General features: G+C 40.3%; 2 protein-coding genes across 7 annotated transcripts in view; both read right to left on the reverse strand.

The window, feature by feature from the left end:
- ZNF143 (zinc finger protein 143) overlaps window positions 1–6,331 on the reverse strand; it is a 39,198-nt gene extending 32,867 nt beyond the window's left edge. For 4 of the 6 annotated variants that reach the window (XM_032692140.1, XM_032692138.1, XM_032692139.1 and 1 more), the window contains exon 1: window positions 6,226–6,331. The gene's annotated coding sequence lies outside the window, so the exon portion shown is untranslated. Of the gene's footprint in view, window positions 1–513; window positions 1,660–1,690; window positions 5,744–6,225 lie in introns of those variants that run through there. The other 2 variants (XM_032692137.1, XM_032692136.1) reach the window with 2 other exon arrangements.
- Window positions 6,332–8,217: 1,886 nt separating this feature from the next.
- Window positions 8,218–20,678, reverse strand: part of IPO7 (importin 7) — a 35,354-nt gene continuing 22,893 nt past the window's right edge. Inside the window, exons 16-25 of the mRNA XM_032690364.1 lie at window positions 19,664–19,792; window positions 18,102–18,168; window positions 17,896–18,021; window positions 17,526–17,623; window positions 16,077–16,172; window positions 14,902–15,122; window positions 14,596–14,801; window positions 13,813–14,019; window positions 13,345–13,461; window positions 8,218–11,144 (exon numbers count right to left, since the gene is read on the reverse strand). Coding sequence (XP_032546255.1) covers window positions 11,047–11,144; window positions 13,345–13,461; window positions 13,813–14,019; window positions 14,596–14,801; window positions 14,902–15,122; window positions 16,077–16,172; window positions 17,526–17,623; window positions 17,896–18,021; window positions 18,102–18,168; window positions 19,664–19,792 — 1,365 coding nt within the window. The 3' untranslated portion in view covers window positions 8,218–11,046. The remainder of the gene's footprint in view (window positions 11,145–13,344; window positions 13,462–13,812; window positions 14,020–14,595; window positions 14,802–14,901; window positions 15,123–16,076; window positions 16,173–17,525; window positions 17,624–17,895; window positions 18,022–18,101; window positions 18,169–19,663; window positions 19,793–20,678) is intronic.

The raw sequence follows: 20,678 nt of genomic DNA on the forward strand, positions 1-20,678 counted from the left end.
GACGTGGATTTCTTTTTTCATCAACAGCCCTTACCTTTCCCAGTACTTTACCACTGCGCTGAAACATTGGGGTTTATGCTGTAATCATTCAGATTGACTTCCAACAAATAAATATAAAAGACTATTTAATGTCAGGCACTTCTAAATATTTCTCATATAATCTCAGTGTCTTTTACTGTACCTTCTCCAGTCTTTTGTAAATGCAAAACATAATTAAACATCAGTTTCCACCACATTAATCATCCACAGGATAAAATAGAAACAAGGCTGAAACACAGAATAAGAATCTCTACTACGGAATCTGGTAACAACAGTTGGATTCAGATAAAGGGGCAAGATATGCAATTTAACAGCAAATTACACAATCATTTTCTAATTTTCTACATGGTAAAGGTGTGTGGATTATAAACTGTGGGCTCTAAGCTGGGCCCTGGAAAAGAACCTGACCAAGACTGACAGGACTCCCAACTGCATAAGCTCGATGTACATGCTCAGGGTGGCAGCACAGCTTACCTCCAGAGACTCACGGTGCCCAAAGCAGAGGCTTGCAGTCAAACTCAAGGCTCCTTTTTACTCTTTTTACAGTATTTCAACTCTTCTGTTCCACAAGAGATACATCCTGATAATAATGCAGTTCGAGACTAATTCACTGCCACAGTGCTTGGTACCTCCTCAGAAATAACAGATAAATGCAAGACCAAATTTATCACTGCCATAACGATGCACAAGTCTGACTTCAGTGAGAGCAGTGAGAATTGGGCAGTGAGAACCATATTTAGCCTCACAAAATTACTTTATGTTCCAGCAGTCTTTTTCCCCCCAAAAGTCATTACCATACAGTTTACACTGCAAATACCATCTACAAATTGTGAACGTTAAACCTATTGTCTGAGATCAATGTAGGCATTTTATATATAATATTATGAGATGATGCATATGTGTGTAATTTCACACTGTGGGAGTGCTTAGGTTGCTATTATTTCCAAATGCATGGCATTTAAACACAGGCAGATCCGAAAGCCACCCACCAAGAAGTCCTACACATGGAGAAAAGACTCAGGTTGATCCCAAATATGTTTGCTTACTTCACGTGCTTCTTGGATATACAAGAGAAGAAATTACTGGTTAATCAAAGGAGGCCAGAGTAGTTCCACCAGCATGTGAGCTGTCAGCAGTGCTGACAGAAAGCTAATTAAACTCCTGCTGCAGCTCTGGGACAAGCACCTCACAGCAGACACTCAGTTCTACGACCACATCTGCCTTGGGTGCACTATTACAGCACCACTGCTTCCAAGTGACTACCCCAGTGAGCAGCACAGCCTTCAGCCAGCAGTTTGGAACAATTTAGGAGTCTTCTGACAGCACGGATTCCAAAAATCCTGCATGGAAGCTGAGAAGCAATTGAGATCCATACAGCACTGTTTGCAGAGGTAGAGACAGCAGGATTCTGAAAGGTTTATTAATAAAGTACCAAAGTGTACTAATGCACCTCGTCAATGAGCAATGCAGTAGTTAGAGGTATTAGTAGTAGTACAGTGCTGCAGAGGTCTGGCTTGAGAAAGGGTCATCCATATAATCTGTACCAAAACACTAAATTCAGGTGAGACTGCAAACACCTGTCATTGGGAATGCTTGGCTGTGTGCATGGAATGGCCTGCAGACCTACTGCAGCAGGAACAATGGAAGTCACCTACCAAAACAGGCCAGCAAGTTTCTGTCAACTCAGGTGATATTCCCTGCTCAAAGCTAAGTCACATTTCTTCTCTCCTGGCCAAACCTGTATTATTAATGATCAGGCACACCTTTACTAAAAAAAAAAAACAACCCCACCTCATTTTCTTATTGTAGACTAACTGGTAATAAATCACTTGAGTTTTAAGAGTAAAAAAAAGTAAAGATAAATAATTATAAAGTGCAAATTCAGGGAAGAAAAGCCTGAAACTATGGTAGGTTATATGATTTTCTGAAAAAAATTTACAATGTGATTGACAAAGATGAAAAAAAACCACCCGAACTTAAAATAATTTTTCAGCACACTAATGAGAGAAAGCACAAGATTTCATTCCAGTGAAGTTTCACCCTGAAAGTCATGAAGTGAGAAATGTATTTAAAGCACTTAACAGATGAAACTGTGTGTTTTTAAAAAAATTGGCTTCTGTTTGTTTTTGACATCAAGTGTATATATACCTAAAATGCTGTCTATATCAAAAAGGTATCCAGGTGATGCGTGTCAGAATTGTATCCAAATTACTCCTAGAAACAATAATGCCTATTTGCAGTTTAAAAAAAAAGATACAGTTAATTTCTCAAGTACTTCAGGGAGCTACTTAATCCTTAAATCATAAACCCTCCAGTTATATCAGTGATTTAAATAAAACTGGGAACATCTGCTGAATAGGTGAATACTTAAAGGCTAAAAATCTGAAAGCAACTGAGACCAACTATTTCTATCCATGTTTTACTTTACTGTCAAACAGACTTCTTTCTTAATTGTCAAGCAATCACAGAAGTGACTTATTTACATCACCAAAACAAATTAATCCTGGCCATGCCCTTTCAAATCCTGCAAATCCACTGAGACTGCCAACAAAAGAAGGAATTTTGAGTGGGTTTTTTTGTGTGGTTAGGAGTTAATTAGTAATCTGATAACTACATTAGAGATGTATCAGCATTAGCCATGACAGTTAACGGCAGTGTTTTAAGCCAGGCTTGTATTTCAGGAACTGAACGGGCAGTCTATTGGATTGCCAAAACCACATTATAAATGTAAATTGAAAACCAGTACATCTAAATACATTCTGTCAAAGTCTGTGTAGTACATTAGCTCAGCGTGCACATACTTAAAATATGGGCAACACCAACTAACTTGCAAATATGGACCCATCCTCCTATTCTGGAAAAGTCTGTCATCAGAAATGAAGTCCAAGGGCATTGGGCAGGTAACACAATTTTCCACTCGAGAAGTCTACAGAGAAGGAAACATTCTGAAGACAGTAAGATACAGACTGAGGGAAGTTTATGTAGTTTTCAAGTATAACTTTGATGTCAACCTTGAAAAAAATCACAAAAGTTGCTGGAACTGTAAATTCCCTTCAAAATCCAGAACTTCACTGATTTAACAAATATTATCATGGTGGAGCAAAGTACAACCCCACTATACAATTAAAAACGCATTGTAAACCTGAAAATTTTAACAGACTAAATCACTAAAAGCATTTACTTATTTAATCCAATTTGGTTTTCAGTAACTGATCAACAGTTGCTGGTGCATGGAGCGAGAGAACCAAAATCATACTCTCTTAAGTAAATACAACCAAGAGCAGGTAAGTTACAGACTTAGGTACAGGCAAAACCCCACAATACCCACTGTGCCATGATGGGTTGCAAGGCTTCCTTCCCCTCCTCCCTAGAAGTGGTGCCCATGGAGAGGCACCTCCCTCAGACTCAGAACAATACCTGTGCTCAGATTCAAGAAGAGGATCCATCTGTTTGGATCACACTCTTAGGGATCCATAAGCTACGCAAAACCCTTCCTTCCATCTTTTGGGATCTTTTGAGACACAAAAGTACAGGAACACACTACTCAACTCATGCTCTCTTTACCAGCTGCACCGATTTCCTTTTAGCACAGAAGAGATGAAAAAACAAACTGCCCCCTATTGATGCCGAGCAGAAAATCAATTACTGGTGAGCTGCAGAGATGGGCAAGAGATGTGGCAACACAGGAAAAAAACGCCAGTGGCAAGGAAAGGCTGGCCTGTGCTGTCCTATGTACGTACATGTCAGAGGCTGCAGGAGTTATAAAAGCAGCAGAAATCGTGGGCACGATCAAGGAAGCAGGTACAAGTCAAAATGCAGACAGGAAAGAGTAATACAGGAATTGGAGAACGAGAGCACTGAGACAGTTCGATTTTCCTCGTGAATATTTACACTGTCCATTGTAACGCCTGAAACTGGAGAATTGCCCTGATTATTGCCTTGATTATCTGGAAAGTGCTGTTCCCTTTGTGTGGAAACTCGCCCAAATTCAGCTGAGCCCTACACTTTAGAAAACAATGAGTTTCACAGGTGCCAACTAAAGACTCTTCACACCTTAATTAACAGCGTTTCTCAAAGACTCCACCTACGCTGAGCACCTTTTAACCCAAAACTCTTAAGGCTCACATGCATGGCAAGGGAAGATCAACATCCCCCACTCTTAAGCGACACCATCCTCACCAAACTTAAACGGAGGAACCCTCAGCCTAATCCTGTGCACATCCCACAGAAAACTGCAGGTGAGCAAGCAGCCACCAGCAGCAGACTGCAGCTTAGACCTGTTCACTGCTCCACCTCCTCCCAATTCCATTCTCCTGGATAGCACAGGGCAGAAAAACGGGGGCCACGAACAGTTCACTGAACTGAAGCTGCACATAACTGGAGATATTCTAGAGAAAATCCCAAACTTACAGACTAATTCTGGCACCCATTACCAGGACTATTCATCACTTGGCTATTGCTGTGCCCCTCTCCTGAGAAAAGCATAATGTTACACCAGCACGAAGACATAAAGAAGTGTGACTTTCTAGCTAAAGAACCTTCTACGCTTCTTTAAGTATTTGCTTTATTCGAGCCTTTAATATAAAGCAAAATTACTCTTCCTCAAATACAGTACCACAAATTAAATGTTAATTACAACAATGAGAATAGTTTACGTAAATTACAAAATCAATTTGCAAAACGTTTCTCAAAACTTTTAAAATGTTTATTTTCACATCTCATTTAAGCTACCATCTACTACCAAAACAATAATCTAATATTTGACTACATATTCCTGAGTTTCGTATACATTGATTCAGACAAATCGCTTTTGACATGTGTACACCTTAATGCAGAAATACAAAGAAACAAGCCATGAAAACACGGCCACATCGTACTCTGCCATTCTAAAGCCGTACGGCAAATGCATAAAGCTAAAAATGTACTATGCATACGCTGTTCTTTTAAAAATCTACTAATTAAATAGAATTTAATTTTTCAGGTACTATCACCTTGAAGGTACAACAGAAATATCTGGTGCATACTCCTCTAAGACTGCAGATTCATAGCACCCGAAGCACAATCTCGATAAAACTGTATGACGAGAAATATGTTTCCTTTGAATGACAGTAAGGCTGAAGTTCCTGTATCACTGGAAACAGGAATAACATTCCCTACGACTACGGGTATCACTCCGCATATGACGGCAAATGCAATTCTTTGATAGTTCAAAACCAACCCCCTAAGAGACTTCATACAGAACTGGACCTGCTCAACAGCAGGCTTGTCCTAACAGAAAATTTAAACTTCCATGGAAGTCACGTCATTTTTTTCTCGACGAAAAAAAGCACCACGAATAAGACCTTATCAGAAAACAAAACAAAACAAAAAAAATCTTCGCCTTATTGCAGGCAGTTTTTCTAGAGGAGGCAGCTTCTCGTTATCCCGTTCTATTGGAAGTTCTGGAGGAGAAAAGCTGACGGGAACGGCAAGAGCAGTTGTTAAAAAAAAAAAAAAAATAAAAAAAATTGAGATGCTCTTGCACTTTGGCGAGCTGAAAGAGATGCACTAAAATAGATGGATCCAGAGGCCGAGAAGGTGCCAGGGCCTTCTCCCGTGCGAACGCGGCCGCAGCCGCGTTAAACAGCAGCGACTCGGGGCCGGAGCGGCGGATTTTCCCTCCGGAGCGTGCGCGGGTCCGGCCGCGCCGGGCCCGGGGAGCTCCCACGGCAACTGCTCCGCTGCCGCTGAGCGGCCAACAAAAACCAGGAATATCACTTCTTTAAAAAAAAAAAATAATTAAAAATAAATAAAAAAATAAATTAAAAAAAAAAAAAGAAAAAATATAAAAATAGCCGAAGCCCCCAGACCGACGCCCGCCGAGCGCGGGGCCCGCCGCGCCCCGGTCCGTGTCCCCTCGCCCCCCGCCGCCCCCGCCCGTGACGCAGCGCCGAGCGGGCCCGGGGGGGGCGGCCCTGGGGGACCCCCGCGGGCGGGGAGGGGCCGGCAGAGGCCCCGCGGAGCGGAGCGGCTTTATCGCCGCGGCTCCGCCGCTCGGCTCGGTGCCGCCCGCGGCCGCTGCCCCTTGCCCGCCTCCCCGAGCGCCGCCGGCGGGCGCGGCCCGGCCCGGCGCGGCGCGGCGGCCCCGTCCGGAGATGGCGGAGGGAGCATAAGGCACACTGGGTAAAAGCACATTTATATACGAACCTCGCCGAGAAATTTTCCAACAATTCCTCCGTCCGACCCCACCATGCACCAGGACAGGAAACGGCCGCCTCGGCGCCGCCCGCCCGCGCGGCACCGCCCCGCGCCCCGCGGGCGGGGCCCGGCCGCGCCGCCACCGCCGCTCCCATTGGCCGCGCCGCGCGCGCCGCCGCCGTCGCCACCCGCAATTGGCCGCCCCCGGGCCGCGCGCCGGCGCCCATTGGCCGCGCGCCCGCGGCCCCGCCCCCGCGGCTTCATGGCGTCGCGGCTGTGCCGCGCGCGGGGCCGCCGCCATTTTGTGCCGCGGGCGGCGCGGCGCCCGCGAGCCGGGGGGACCGGCGCCATTTCCTGCCCTCCCCCGGCGGGGCCCGCGGAGCGCCCTGAGGCGGCGGGACCGCGAGCGGCCAAACGGGACCCGCCGGGCGCCCGCGGGGAGCGGCTCCCTCTTGGCTGCGGCCTCCTGTGGGCCTCGGAGACTCTCGGCGGGGCGTGGGCTGCAGGGCCGGGCTGGGGGCAGCAAGCACCCTGCCCTTGCCGGCCTCCTGCCGCGTTTATCTGCGGCTGCCATGCCAGCTCGGCCCCTGGGGATAAGGACCCTGTGCTTAAAGCTATGCTTGGGAGTGTTTATGCTTACGTGATTTTTAGGTTCAGAAATGCGTAATAAATAGTCCAACCAGCTCCCAGTCTAAGGGTGTTAAGGTTAAATCAGTAGATGATTTTTCAAGAAAACCCAGTTCTGGAGTTCATGCAAATTTACCACCATGGATGAGACAATATACCCAGTTCTGAGGGGCTTACTCCACCTTTCCAAACATGGGAGATGTAAAAGCATTCAAATTTTGCTCCAGACACGGTTATAAATTCTTGAAGCATACAAAAGGCTGGGAGAAGCTTATTCCCAAACAGGCCTAATAGCAGTTTTGGCTTACAGTTTTCCTTATTGTTTCTTAGTGAGAAACTTTCACCCAATGTACAAACTGCAGCCATGGGTTTGATTTGAGGTACAGAAACAGTGAAATACCCAAGATAAAATTCTGATTCCCCAACTCCCTTGTATTACTGGATTATTTGTTAACATCTCTGTGAAATGCTACAACTCTCTATTTCCCATTCTGAAGTGCTTTATGTTTCTAGCATCAACGTTTTGCTATAAAAATCAGCAATACGCAAAACAGTGACACACCATTTAAGATAAAGAAGCTGCACATTGCTTGAAAATAATTGAAAATCAGCACCACAACACTGGACAAAGCTTTTCCACACTGCTCCTTCTGGGTACTTAGAAGGTTCCACAGAGCACAGGGAAGAGAACAACCCAGCTCAAAGAACTCAACTCCATAACAGCATAACATAGAGAACCTTCAACCTTCCAAACTTATCTCCAATTTCTATAAACCTTTTTCTATTTCACTTCTGCATTCAGGTTAAAACTTGAGTTGCAGGGTTGAAAATTCAGGCCCAGAAATGAAACATGTTTAGTGAGAGAAAGGACACGTAGGGAAGGACTGAGAGGGAGCTGCACAGAAGCACACAAAGATAAAAAGTGCTGAGGCACTTCATGATGATTCTACTCTGAAAGCTGATAGTCAAGTGGAGGAAATTTCCTTTAGGAAAAAAAAAATCAACCCATAAAACTTACAAGGTATCAATTGCTCGGCATAATTAAAATAATCTCAATGTTTATTGTCAGGTAGTCAGTAATTAATCCACTGTAGACTTGAGGAATCTTGCAGCAGTGTAAGAGATTTGAACAGAGCTTTGCTGTACTATGCTGACACCTATTAATAATTCTTTTAAGCTAGTGATTTAGAAAAAATTACCCAGTATGCCAAAATTTTAAAGAAGTGTTTGGTTTTTTACATTTAACCCAGTAAAGAGAACAGTGGTTGTGCCTAATATTTGGTTGAAGAAATATTAGGGAAATACAAAACCTTAGAGCTACAGGAACTACACTTCAAGAATACAGCTACATTCAAAACACCACACTGAAATAAGTGAAGATAAGGATTTGCTTTAGATGTTTATTAATCCAAGGAGATCTTCCATAATAGAAAAAAACAGAGGCTTTTAATTTCCCAGCCCTTCCTTCAGAGTTGCATTATCCTTGAAAATGATGTGGATAAGTGCAAGTTCTGGGAGGAAGATCAGTTTGAAATTTGACATGTGTATCACTGAAATTGATATATTGCATCACAGAATGCACTATCACCACCAACAACAATGCAAAGTTGTTTTGCAATTTATATAAATACATTTCTTGGAGCAAAGGAAAGCAAAGTTCTAGATCATTGTTAAAAAAGATGCTCCTTGCTAACCAGTCTAGTGACACATAAAAGCACCCTTGAATTAAGACTGTATTCCTCACACCAAGATAGCATTCTTCCCTTGACTTGTGACTTGAAAAACATCTGTTCCAGAACTGACAATGGCACTGCAATTGGTGATTTCCCCCAATTCTTTTGCCATCTGCTTTGTGGATAAAGCCTTCTCACTGCTGCTGTTACACACCTTGTGCCACGAGGCACAAGTGGCTCATCTGCCCTCAGAGATTCTCTTCCATGTTTTGGATGCATATCAAGATAGGCAGATACCCAACCAGCAGATGTTCAGAAATGATTTCTGTCCAACTGGGTGTTTCCAAGGTCGAGGAATGTGCAGCAGAAGGCAAGCTCTGTCACCTTTTACTACAAAAATAAAACCTTGTCTAGGGGTGACCTGGGGGCCAGAGCCCACCTGGACGTGCCCATGAGTTACACACTCACTAAAAACCCATCCCAGCCCTGCTCTGTGGCCTTTGCCAGTCAGCTACAGGTGCACAAGTACCACCGTGGTTCTCCCACCATTCCAAGGATGGATACTGCATCCAACGCTTCATCCTTTTCGGCTTCTTCACATCAGGTGCAATATTCCCTTAGTCCACACTTTGCTTTTCAAGTATCCCTTTGGTAATCCCTAGGGCAACACAGCATTGCAGCTCTGGCTCAGCCTCTCCCCTTTGCAACCTGTGCGCAGGGAAGTGTTGGGTGGAGCAGCTTGGAGAGGAGAGACTGGAAAACCCCTTCCAGTGCCCGGGGAAGTGGCTGTGCACCAGTGGAAGGCAGAGTGTGGTGCTGGTCAGCTCAGAAGGAAACCCCAAACCACGAAATCCTGCTACTCTGCTGATGCAAAAAACCACACCACACAAACCAATTTTCTGAAGACTGCATTTTGAGTATCATAATATATATATATGTGCATTTCATTTTTACAGATAAAAAGTTTATTTTTTAACCTGTATTTAAATTTTGGAGGCTTACATTAAATTAAAGGTAGCTCGTTTAATATCAATTGTAACAGCAGGTGACATTTTTATATAAAAACAGCCTAAAGAAAAAAAAAAAACCAACCCAAACAATTGATTTAAAAGACCTGACACCAATGATCTCAAGGCAAGATCAAACGCCAATGGATTTTTGCTTTTAGAAAAGAAAAAGGGGGCATTTAAGCCAACCCGTTCACAGCATCTCCCTGCTGGCTTCTTCATACAGTGGTTTTGATAGTGGTCCCAGAGGGAACTGTATTTTGCCTCTCTAGCTAAAATACTAGTTACTATAGCAACTTTGAAGGAAGAAAATTGTGGCTTCAAAAATGAAAGATTGGCAAAACTTCAAATACACTGTCTGGATCAGGCAGACAACAGCACACACTAATGCTGCAAGTGCAAAAAGAGGGGGAATGAAATGCAGGAGTAGTGCACCTGCACTACCATGAGCTGGAAAAAGACTATCTTGCACAGTTGGGGCCAAAAAATTGCTTTTATACACCATAGCCCGGATCAGCCGATGATGTTGTCGTGTTTTTAATAGATTGCATATGTAGATGTTTCATCCACACACTTCAATTGACCTTAAGATCTTCACACCTCATGTACCTAAAAGGATAACTTTTATCTTTGTGCTTACAGTACACATTTGTATCAATTCTCTACCTTGTACAGTGACATCTTTAAAAAAAACAAAGGACAACGGAGGGTGTTGCTATTTTTTCTTTAGCAGCAATGAAATATCACTAACCCCTTTTTACATAACCGAATTCAAGTCACAACCAGAGGTGACTGCACCACAAAGTCACCAGGTACAAAACTGCTAGTTCATTTTAAATTAATAACTTGAAATTATTTTCCCCAGTACATCCCTTATTTTTTATTTTTATAAACAGCAAACATTTTTGCTATTTTTGTACATAGGCTAGCAGGCTTGTTTCAATATGAAAGTGCTAATTCATTTACAGATTTATCAGTTATGTAGTGCTACATTAAGTGTCCAATATTCTACATATGAACAATCTTGATAAATGGAAATGATGAAGATTAAGTAAGGCTATCTGATTACCTTATCTTATTTACATTAAAAGAATAGACACCCAATAGTAGGGATAAAAGGGAAATAAACTGGGCCAATACTCATACTGCCACAGGTGTAAAAATTGTCTGCCTTCTACTCTGTACTGTAAATGAGACATTTTAAATAGTCCTGCAGCCCATGTCTATTTTGTTTTTCCTCAGAAAAAGAAAAGCTGCCTTCATGACATCCCCTCTTGATTTCCGATCTCCAAAGTGTGTCATTTGAAGCTTTAAATTCATATTCTTCCTATCTTCAATAAAACCTCTGGTTTGCTTTCCAGTATTAGGTTGTACGATCAGGTCCCACTTCTGGGGCTTTTGTCCAATCTATTTATAAATTAGTTTAGAGTGAGTTGTAGATAACATGAACCAGTTCTGGAACCACTATTGGGAGGAACACAAGCTCTTCACTACAATCACACAGTAGCAGGAAAAGTGATAATTCAATTCATTCCTGGGGCAGGGCCTCCAAAATTAAATGAAGTTGGCACAACTGGAGCATTGAATTTGTATCCTCCATGCTTTTCAATCATTTTGGATTCTAAAACAAAACAAAAAAAACAAAAGGAAGACATTTCAGTGCATGTGTAGTGCAGTGGGAAAGACAGATCAAGATTCTGTGACTGATCATTTTGAGTCTCTCAGAGATAAGAGGTTTAATCTGGGGTTACCCGAGAAAGGAATGAGCACCCACAAAGTAGAAATATGCCAGGCCCCAAAGAACAGATGGACAGATTATTTACTTATTTTAATTTCTCAATATTGTCATAGCCATGCTTAAATGAATTTGTAATTTTAAAAAGCCCACACTTTAGCTTTTGGACACAACTATGTAATTTTCACATTTCAAAAACAGGACCTGAATGAATGCTGCAATTCTAAATTCACTAAAGGCACCTAATTCTTTCTGGTTAACATCAACAGACTTTGCAGTCAAACCGGTAACAGAGCATATGTACAAAAAAAGCATACAGAAATATTAGCTAAATTTTCTGTGTTCCTATCTCAACTCAACAATACAAGCAGAAATAGCCACTGGAGCACCAGAAATGTACTTTTTAGTATACACACTCCTACCCAAGCAGGTAATTTGGCTTTTAGGTCACTAGATCATACAACATAATTCTGAGAGAAAACTAACACATTCATCACTTTCCATTTTCAACCAATCCTTCAGATCTGTAGCCATCTGAGGTCCACAAATCCATCACTGTAACTACAAGCAATAGTTAAGGTGTCTGGTTTTACCATCCTTCAAAGACAACAGTAAGACAGGTTTTACTGTAAGACAGGTTTTTACAAGCTCTAATACATGGACAACTGAAAATCAGGTTGGTAATTTAGGTTGTACCTTTAATCAATCTGGATAGTGCAGAAGGTGGTTTGTATTATTCCCAGGTCAAGATAACAACACTTACTAATGTCTTACATTGGTCTAAGAGCTTTCTCCTGTCTCAAAACAGTTGCAATCTCTCTGGGAATAGAGGACAGCTCATATTGTTTAGAAAATCTGCATTGTGTCTCTGTTTCTCTGGAAACAGGCCAGAAAAATGTTGCCATGGCTTATGAAGCCTGGGGGGAGACTCCCTCACAGATCCACAGCAGACAAATCTCTTAGCATATGGAAATTCTTCTATGCCACATTAATGAGGGAGAACTATATTCCAAATCCTTCTAACAGGATGTCCCCAAGTGAGGTAGGTGGCCTAAATGGAGTATCAGTGTGCTTGGACAGTACAGTAGGCAAGAATTTCCTGTAAGGGTCTAGTTACTTAAGCTAAACTTCACAACCTGAACCTAATTTGCTCTATGAAAAAGCAGTAGAAAAAAAAAAAGGCCAAACTTTTTTTATCCTCCATAAACTGCAGAAGTAGTATATAATCTCATCAGTACAATGTCTAGTGCTTGACAGGCGACACAGTGAAACTGTATTTTATAACTGTTAAAACTGGATCCTTCTGGACACTTACAAAGTTTGTGAGGTAATGTGGGCTGGTTTCCCCTAAGTACTTATTAAATGTGTGTTCTTACTACCAATATTTTTATTAAAAAAATTCTGAACTTCTGTTTTGAAACACCTGTAGCAATTGCTCAGTAAGACATGGGATATGAGGCTGGATTGATCTCTCGAAATTCAGTCTTGATTTTAGGGAGTGATATATATTGGCTTACTCTCAAAAGTAAGGGAAAACTTAAAAAGAAAAAAAAACACATATTTTTAAATCTGTATTATCTGTAACTAAGTTTAACATTCTAAAATATTTAATGGGCTTAATAATGTGGCTTTACAGACGAATACTGCTTCCATAATGTAGTATTCTCCTGTCCATAGAATCATTGTCTATCCCAGCTGGACTAGGTCATATGCCAGGAAATAATTTATCAGCCACTTGATGTGTCTGTTAACATACCTGGAGTTCATCTACCTTCAGGTAATCAAATCAATTGTTTTCAAATCCAAGCAATTAGGACAATTCGCTTTTATGTCCTTGACACTTCACCAGGCCATTTCTATCATTTCTTACACCTCTGGCAATGCCATACAGTTTTGTGCAGTGAGGCTTTGTGACCTGTCCACCTTAAGAGATTTCAAACACCTCTGGAGTGCAAAAAACCCCTGGCTTTGATGAAGACATGATCAGGCTTGAATTATAGGCATTCTCTATATTATGCTTCTTGAGCACATCCAGAGCACTCAAACAGCAAAGGAAGCCATTAATGGTATAAAGGGGGGAAAATACCATGTGCTGCCCGCCGCTGATCTGCCAGAGTTGCTATGTCCTGCAACTGTTTTCTTTGTTCTTCGTTAAGACCCTGTGTCAAGGCTTGGTACCACACAGGGTTACGGCTCTGAATTGCTGCAAAAGAAAACATAAGCAAAAGGAAAGTGTTGAGTAAAATGTTTTGTACCTCGAAAGATTATTAACTCACTGCTGTTTTAGTCAGGATAGCAGTCTGTTGTGGTTACACAAATCAAGACATTTAAAACCAACAGTAAAACCTCTGACCTTTTCCCTACCACTGTAAATTCATTCAAGCATCTCCCCCTGCTCTGAAGGTTTACTGATGGCTTCTTTCCAAAGGAAGAACTGTTTCAAGCATATATTGGAAAGCCTGTTTGGAAGTTTTCAACGGGTTCTAGTTTATAACACTACACTCTAAAGTTAAAATGTAACTTGTTGGCCAGGAAAGGAAATATAGTTACTTACTCTGAAAAATTGTTTTAAATATCTGATATTCATCAATAGGGTTGTCTTCATCATCAATAATCGTGGAGTAGCCTTCCAAAGCAGTCTCTTCAGCATCATCTTCTTCCCAGTCTTCATCATCTCCATCTTCACCTGCCTGTTTTGCTAGAATTTCTAGATATTCTTGACCATCTTCATCAATGTCATCTTCATCACTCCCCAACTCCTCTGAGTTAAAGGTAACACACAAAAAAAGGTTTATCTCGAGAAGAGTAAGAACAATTCTTTAGAAATACAGCCAAATATGTAAAACAGGCAATGGAAATGGTAACAGTATAGTGCAGGCTAGAGGAGGGGGAGCTCATGTAACCTGTCTCCTCAGAGACACCAATGTGTAAGTGAGAAAAGAGAACTGTCATAAAAATGTATATACAGATAGTTTGGAACAGCACTTGATAAAGCTTTAAACAAAGCAATATTCATGCTCCAAAGAAAGCCTGAAATAATTTCATGAAAACACTTTCAAAAGGGCACATTCAAAAAATATAAAATATAGTAGTACAACAATATATATAATGACAATAGTTTGAAGAGTCTGGAATTCAACAGCAGAGATCAAAAAGCAATTGGGCTTTCAGTAGATAGATAAAAACAAACAAATTCCTTTTTGTGTGGAAAACAGTTCCGAACAATCACTCAGGCTGATGATGGAAAGACAAAAATATGGAAAGAAAGCTCAAGGAATCTCCATCAGAAAAAAAAAAAAAAAAGAAAAATACAGAATAACAGTTTCAGTTTCCATACCTGTTTCCTCATCTTCTTCAGCTTCATCATCATCATCACTGTCATTTTCATGCTCTGCATGACAGGCATATGCTCTTTTCAATCCATTAAATAAAAGGATAAAAGCTGGCAGAATCTGTCCAGCAACTTGATTTAAAACCTGTGGTATTTGCTCCAAATCTATAAGAGCACACAAGCCAAGCACACACATCTTTCTATCATGAAGTCTACAAAACAGAAGAGTAAAAATGGTGTAAGTTATGATTTACAAGCAGGTCATACACAGGTGTATCACAGAGAATCATCTTCAGAATTAGAAACACTCACCCCAAGAAACAGTCCACGTCATTAAGCCACTGTGTTATGAAGTGATTGGTGACAGGCTCCACATTATTGGGAAAACGAAGATTTTCCAAGGTATTTAATAGTAAATGAGGATTGTAATACAAAGCAGCTATGGCAACCTGGAGGCACATTGTTCGTAGTTCACTGGTTTTCACTTCTCTGGTCAGTCTCTCCAAGGCAGCTTCCACAAATAAGGGTATGCACTGAGGAGTGGGAACCATGACAGACTTAGTGACCAAAACTAAAATTTGTTATTCTGTATTTCAGCAGTCTGGCACATAAACACAGAGGGCATAAAATGGGAGCAATTTTGTATATGACTTCTGCTGGCAATTAAAAGATTAAATGAAAATGTGAAAATATTTAACCACGTGGATTTTGGGACATCCTGCACAGCAGCTGTAGCTCCTGGTTCTATAATTTTGTGTATTAAAAATTAAAAATAGAGGAAATGTATACCACAGGAAGTCCAGCAAAATCAACCTAGTCTTTTTTAATACATACATCAAGGTCAAGAAGTATTACTAACATTTCAAGAAAACAGCTATTCAAAGGCGTAGGCTCTTCAGAGATGCCACACTAAAAAAACTGGATTCACAATAGAAGATTTTTTTTTTTCAAATAAAAATTAAAGTTTCCAAGGACCATATCCCACAAGTATTCAAAAGGATGCAAAAATGTTTAAATGGCTAGTATACAGTGCTTGTATACTAGCAGAAGCACATAAGAAGCACATAAATTCATCTCTCAAATTACAATTTTCATATGTGCATAATGAAGTCCCTGGTCCATCTATGACATTAATTGGGATTCTAAGAACTTAATTTTCATACTTATTTCAAAGCTATGAGCTTGAAAGATTGAATAATTTTCATTAAATATTCACTAGGATTAACTTAGAGTGCAATTAATTGACTATTTAGAACCAAGATGCTCCTAAACTGGTGCTATTTCAGTTTCATGAAAACACATGAGTTTTGCAATGTCCTAAATTCTGGAGACACAGTGTGCAATAACTATCTCTGCAGTGCTGTTAAGTGAGTAACACTGTAGCAGCAGAGAGGATTATCAATCACACCACACAAATGTACATAATCAATATTACAGAAAAAAATATTTTTAAAGTATTAGTTTTAGCAACCAAAGTTGTTACTAACCTGGTCAATGCCACGCCCTTTACACTGAAGAATAATTACTTCTAACAGCTTTGCTGCATGACATTCTGCATCTTCTCCGGCAACTCCTGTAAGGACCTGAAAAATAACCATTACTGTTGGTGATATCCCTTCAAGAAGTGTTCTCCATATACTGCTTTGCTTTGAAAACCTGACACGGATTTACCCCCTTTATAACAATGCACAAACACCCATCAGTAAAGCAGCCAAATCCACAGCAATGGTTTGGTATGACAACCAGAGACTGAAAATGGCTGAATGTGGGCAAAACCAACTTATATGTGCAAATATTCAGTAAATCTATGGATGCAGAGCTTACCACAGTAACTGCATAAGCATCAGAGCTTCCATTTTGCAAAACAAAACAAAAACGTCTCTTATGCATTAATGTACTGAATTTTGTAAGTTTTATTCACAAAAATGGGATATCCAGTGGTAGACCACTCAATATCTAAAACCTGTGTTACAGATTCACTCTGCTCAGCCAAGCATGAATCACTAACAGGTCATGGCAGGCTAATTTTCTTTTTATCCTATTTTGCTGGTTTCAAAATAAAATGTTCCAAGAATTTACAATCAGCCTGGTTGCAACTTGTTTTCAAATAAAAGCTGGCAAGAGTTATTCACTACAATATTTAAACATCTCCAAAAGAATTACTCAGGAAATACCATGGGCAGTGCTGACAGTTCACCATAGCTCTTATATAGACACCACACATAATATCCAGGAGTGGAAAACTGAAATGCTTACAGGTTACTATTAGAGATGATAAAATATTAACACCATCTCATAAAGATCTCATTTCCTCACATGGGGCTAACATTCTGGAAAGCTGTGTATCCTACATATTGATTGGACAAAGAAAGCCCAGTTGGCAGCTACTGGTAACATACAGGACCTGAGAAGTTAAATACAGAAACCCTGCCCAGAAGTGCCTGGACTGAGTTAGAACAGCTGCATTCTGCTCCCAGCTTTCATCACTGACTTGGTACAAACTTGGGAAAATAACTTCCTACTCCTATCCCTTTACCCTCCATCCCTACTCCGCTTGTTTAGCACACACACGGCATAAGGTATCCTAGTCACAGCAAGCCTACAAATCCCAGATAAAGGAAACCACCTACCTTTTGCAATATGTCTTGCATGCCCATATGTACAAAGTGTATTGCACAAAACCTGGTTTGTTTAATCTGCTTTTGTTGTGAATGATTTGTTTTTGCCTTTCAGCAAAAGTCTGTATCTGAAATTTTAACGCAACCTCTTTAAATTTCTCTGCAATAACTAAGCAGTTTGTGGAATCTCAGAGGATGTTAAATAGCAAAATGCTTTAAAGAACAGACATCAAAAGCTGTTTTGGAAAAAAGTATCCAGTTTAACAGCATATTACTTCAGAGATGGCAGGTTTTGTTACCACAAAGGAACCTACTCACCTTCTTGCACATACTGTAGATCATTTCAAGATATTTTGTGTCTGACAGAAGTGTATCTGTATCAACAGTAACATAATTATGCAAGAGAGGCATCATGTCTGTATTAAAAGAAGAGTGATCAGTTAGACGCTGTTAAAATCTGTGTATTAATAATTACAGTTCTTGCTTAATGTTTGTCAAGATAAGTGTGCATCTAGTCATAGATGCCTTAACAAAACAAGTCTGGTTGTAGCAGCAGCAGAATAAAATACTTCAAGTGTAACCTCACTGGAGCGTTCTCCTAATATTCAGTCAAGATGCAGTTTATTATTTACGGCTGAAATTGCATCTATGAATCCGTTTGGCTTTCTGATTTATTTATGTTACTTACCAGTAAAATAATCAAAACCATCCTGCTGAAAGACTTCAAACACAAGAGGAAGAAGCTGCCACATCTGTGCAGAAACCTGTTGGCAGGTCAGACTATGAGCCAAGGAAAAGATCTCCTCGTAGAACTCTGAAAACAAACAGAATTCTAGGTAAATGTAATGCCAATTCCATGCACTTTAAAATATAAGCCAACAGAAGTAGAGATACCTAACACATGCTGCTGCAAAACTGTTCCAATCACCTGCAAACAGATCCCTTCCAGCTGCTGAGTAATCTGAAAGAAAAAAGAAAAGGAAAAAAAAAAAAAGGAGATTTATGACTATTTTCAATATTTGGAAGTAGCAATTAAACACATTTTAAGATTACTCAAAGCGGTTTCTATTAATACAATATAGTTTTCAAAACAAATTCCAAATTTCCCACTAAATGTGTACGAGCAGCATTCTTAGCTAAGGATTTGCAAGATAGCTCTTAATGCGAGGTGGTTTTGGAACACTGGAAGAATCTCATATAAAAGAAAAGCCTGACAGTAACCCTGTGCAACAGTTAAGTCTCATTGAAACACTGCAAATCAAATACCAAAACACCCCCAAAGCTAGCTGAGGATGTTCATATGGTATGGGGACAATCAGTCTAAATGCTGGTCCTACAGATTCAGACAGTCTTCCCAAATAGTATTTATTAGTCCGTGGAATAGCTAACAAAACAGTCATCAACCTGTTGAGGGCACTTACCTTGCACAGGGGCAAATAAGGTTTGAGTTTCTGGTCTTAGCTATGCAGAACAGGATTTGAAACTAACCTGCTAAATACCTTATCTCTTGCAACACTGGTCATCCTGTGTGAGATGTCTCTAAATATAAATGTTTAGCGGTCAACATTTTAAAAGTGAGTTCCTCGGGACTAGCATATTGTTACACATACTTTTAATTTAGGTGGCAAAGATTTGCTGACAAAAACAAGTACGTGAAAAGCTTGCTGAGCAGCTTTAGCAACAAGTAAGTGAGATGAACTGCTCCTTGGTTTGTTGTGTGGCAGCACTGGATTCTACCCTTGGGAATTTGTATTATGCTGCTTCCTTAGTAAAGTCTTCAGAGTCCTGAGAGTACAGTTTATTACTGAACTCCTTAGTCACTAAAAAAACCTATAAAACTTATTTATTAAAAAAATAGTAGCTGACTTTGTCATGAAGGATTTTAATCAGGGATAGCATCTTTTGAACTAGCTGTCCTCTGGACAGAAGTTAGTCCATTCAGTATAACAAAAAAAAGTAACAGGAGTTTTCATCACACCGGAGAATTCTCCAGGGCAGACCAGGCAGGTACAACAACCCACCACTGAGCACAGCCACAAGAGCTGTATTTACTGACATCCATTCTGTCCCAGGGAGCAAACTCAGTCAGCAGAGTCAGTGTCAGGAGATAACTGAAGCTTCCTCTGTTCTGTTTGAAGGGCAGAGCTCATCAAATCAGAGGGGTTGTTTCAGCTGAGCTGCCAGAGACACATTGCTTCCCCTATCTGAACAGGAACCCGGATCCCTATGGGAAATACTGTGGCATTTGTGCTCTGTTACCACATTCACTGCATTAGAAATATGATCCACTCTGTTAACAACTTTGTTACGTGATAAGTACTTCTCTATTTTCTGTTTTAAGATCTTTTTGGCCAAAAGGACAGTTTTTCAAGTAACAATGCCAAAAACAATGGAAGTATTAAAGACTTCCAGTGTCTTAGACAATATGTATTAGCTTTAAAGTAATTTTTACTTACTTCCTTGTGATCTTCAACTACACTGAGAAGTGTATCAATAGTATTCAAGATTCCCATTGCTGTCACTGCTTTGTCATCACTGCCCTCTTCATCTGGACCAGTCTGGATCACCTGGTTAAATGTCATTGCCTGCACGTAATAGCAGAACAACCCATAAATATGTCACTGAATTGTGGAAGTCTGACATCCTACACAATTTAAAGAGTACTTCTGCTAAGAAAATATGAAGATTAGCAGATGACTGCTCCATTCCAGAGTTTCTTCTCAAGATGATAAAATTTGAATGTTAAGCCATTGGAGCTGTTATCCTTTATCTATTCATAAAAATAATAAATAAAATAAAAATTATTAATGATAAAAATATAAATTACATTACATCACATGCAAAAGAATACACTTTCTACAAGCAAGTCCTTCTAACATGAGGTTTGGTTGGTAGCTGAACTAGACTGAACACTTTGCAGGCATTCCCAGAGAGGACATGCAAACAATTCTGTTTAAACTCCAAGGCAAGGGCCTGGAACAGGGAAGCACTGAGCTGACCTCTGCTTTTGGAACCATTAGTACAACTTGCTAGATATATAGCCATTCAAGCTCCGAATTTCTCCTGAAAAGAAGATTCAAAGATTCAAAAGGCAGATTCAATTTCATTTTCACATTACAGGCAACATAACATTATTTTCACACCAAATTTTTCATTAAAAAATCCAGTCCTTAATTTACTATTTTAAACCAGAAAACTTAAGTCACATTGCAGAGGCTGCCTAAAACATGCTACCAATTTCATTATTAACACTATCAGGAGAAAACACATACAAAGATTTCTCAAACATTTCTAGAATTGTTCTTAGAAATTTCCACTCGGTTAAAGTTAGGAAGCCAGTTTTGAGGAAAGACTGTCTAAATGTAGAAGAAAACTACTTGTACCAATGCCCTTCAGCAGACTGGAGTAACAACAGCTACTCACTGATGGTAAACTATCAATTTTAAATACCAGTCTTTCACATATTAAGCA

Source organism: Chiroxiphia lanceolata, chromosome 6 (assembly GCF_009829145.1).
Source record: "Chiroxiphia lanceolata isolate bChiLan1 chromosome 6, bChiLan1.pri, whole genome shotgun sequence".
Classification (NCBI taxonomy): Eukaryota; Metazoa; Chordata; class Aves; order Passeriformes; family Pipridae; genus Chiroxiphia; species Chiroxiphia lanceolata.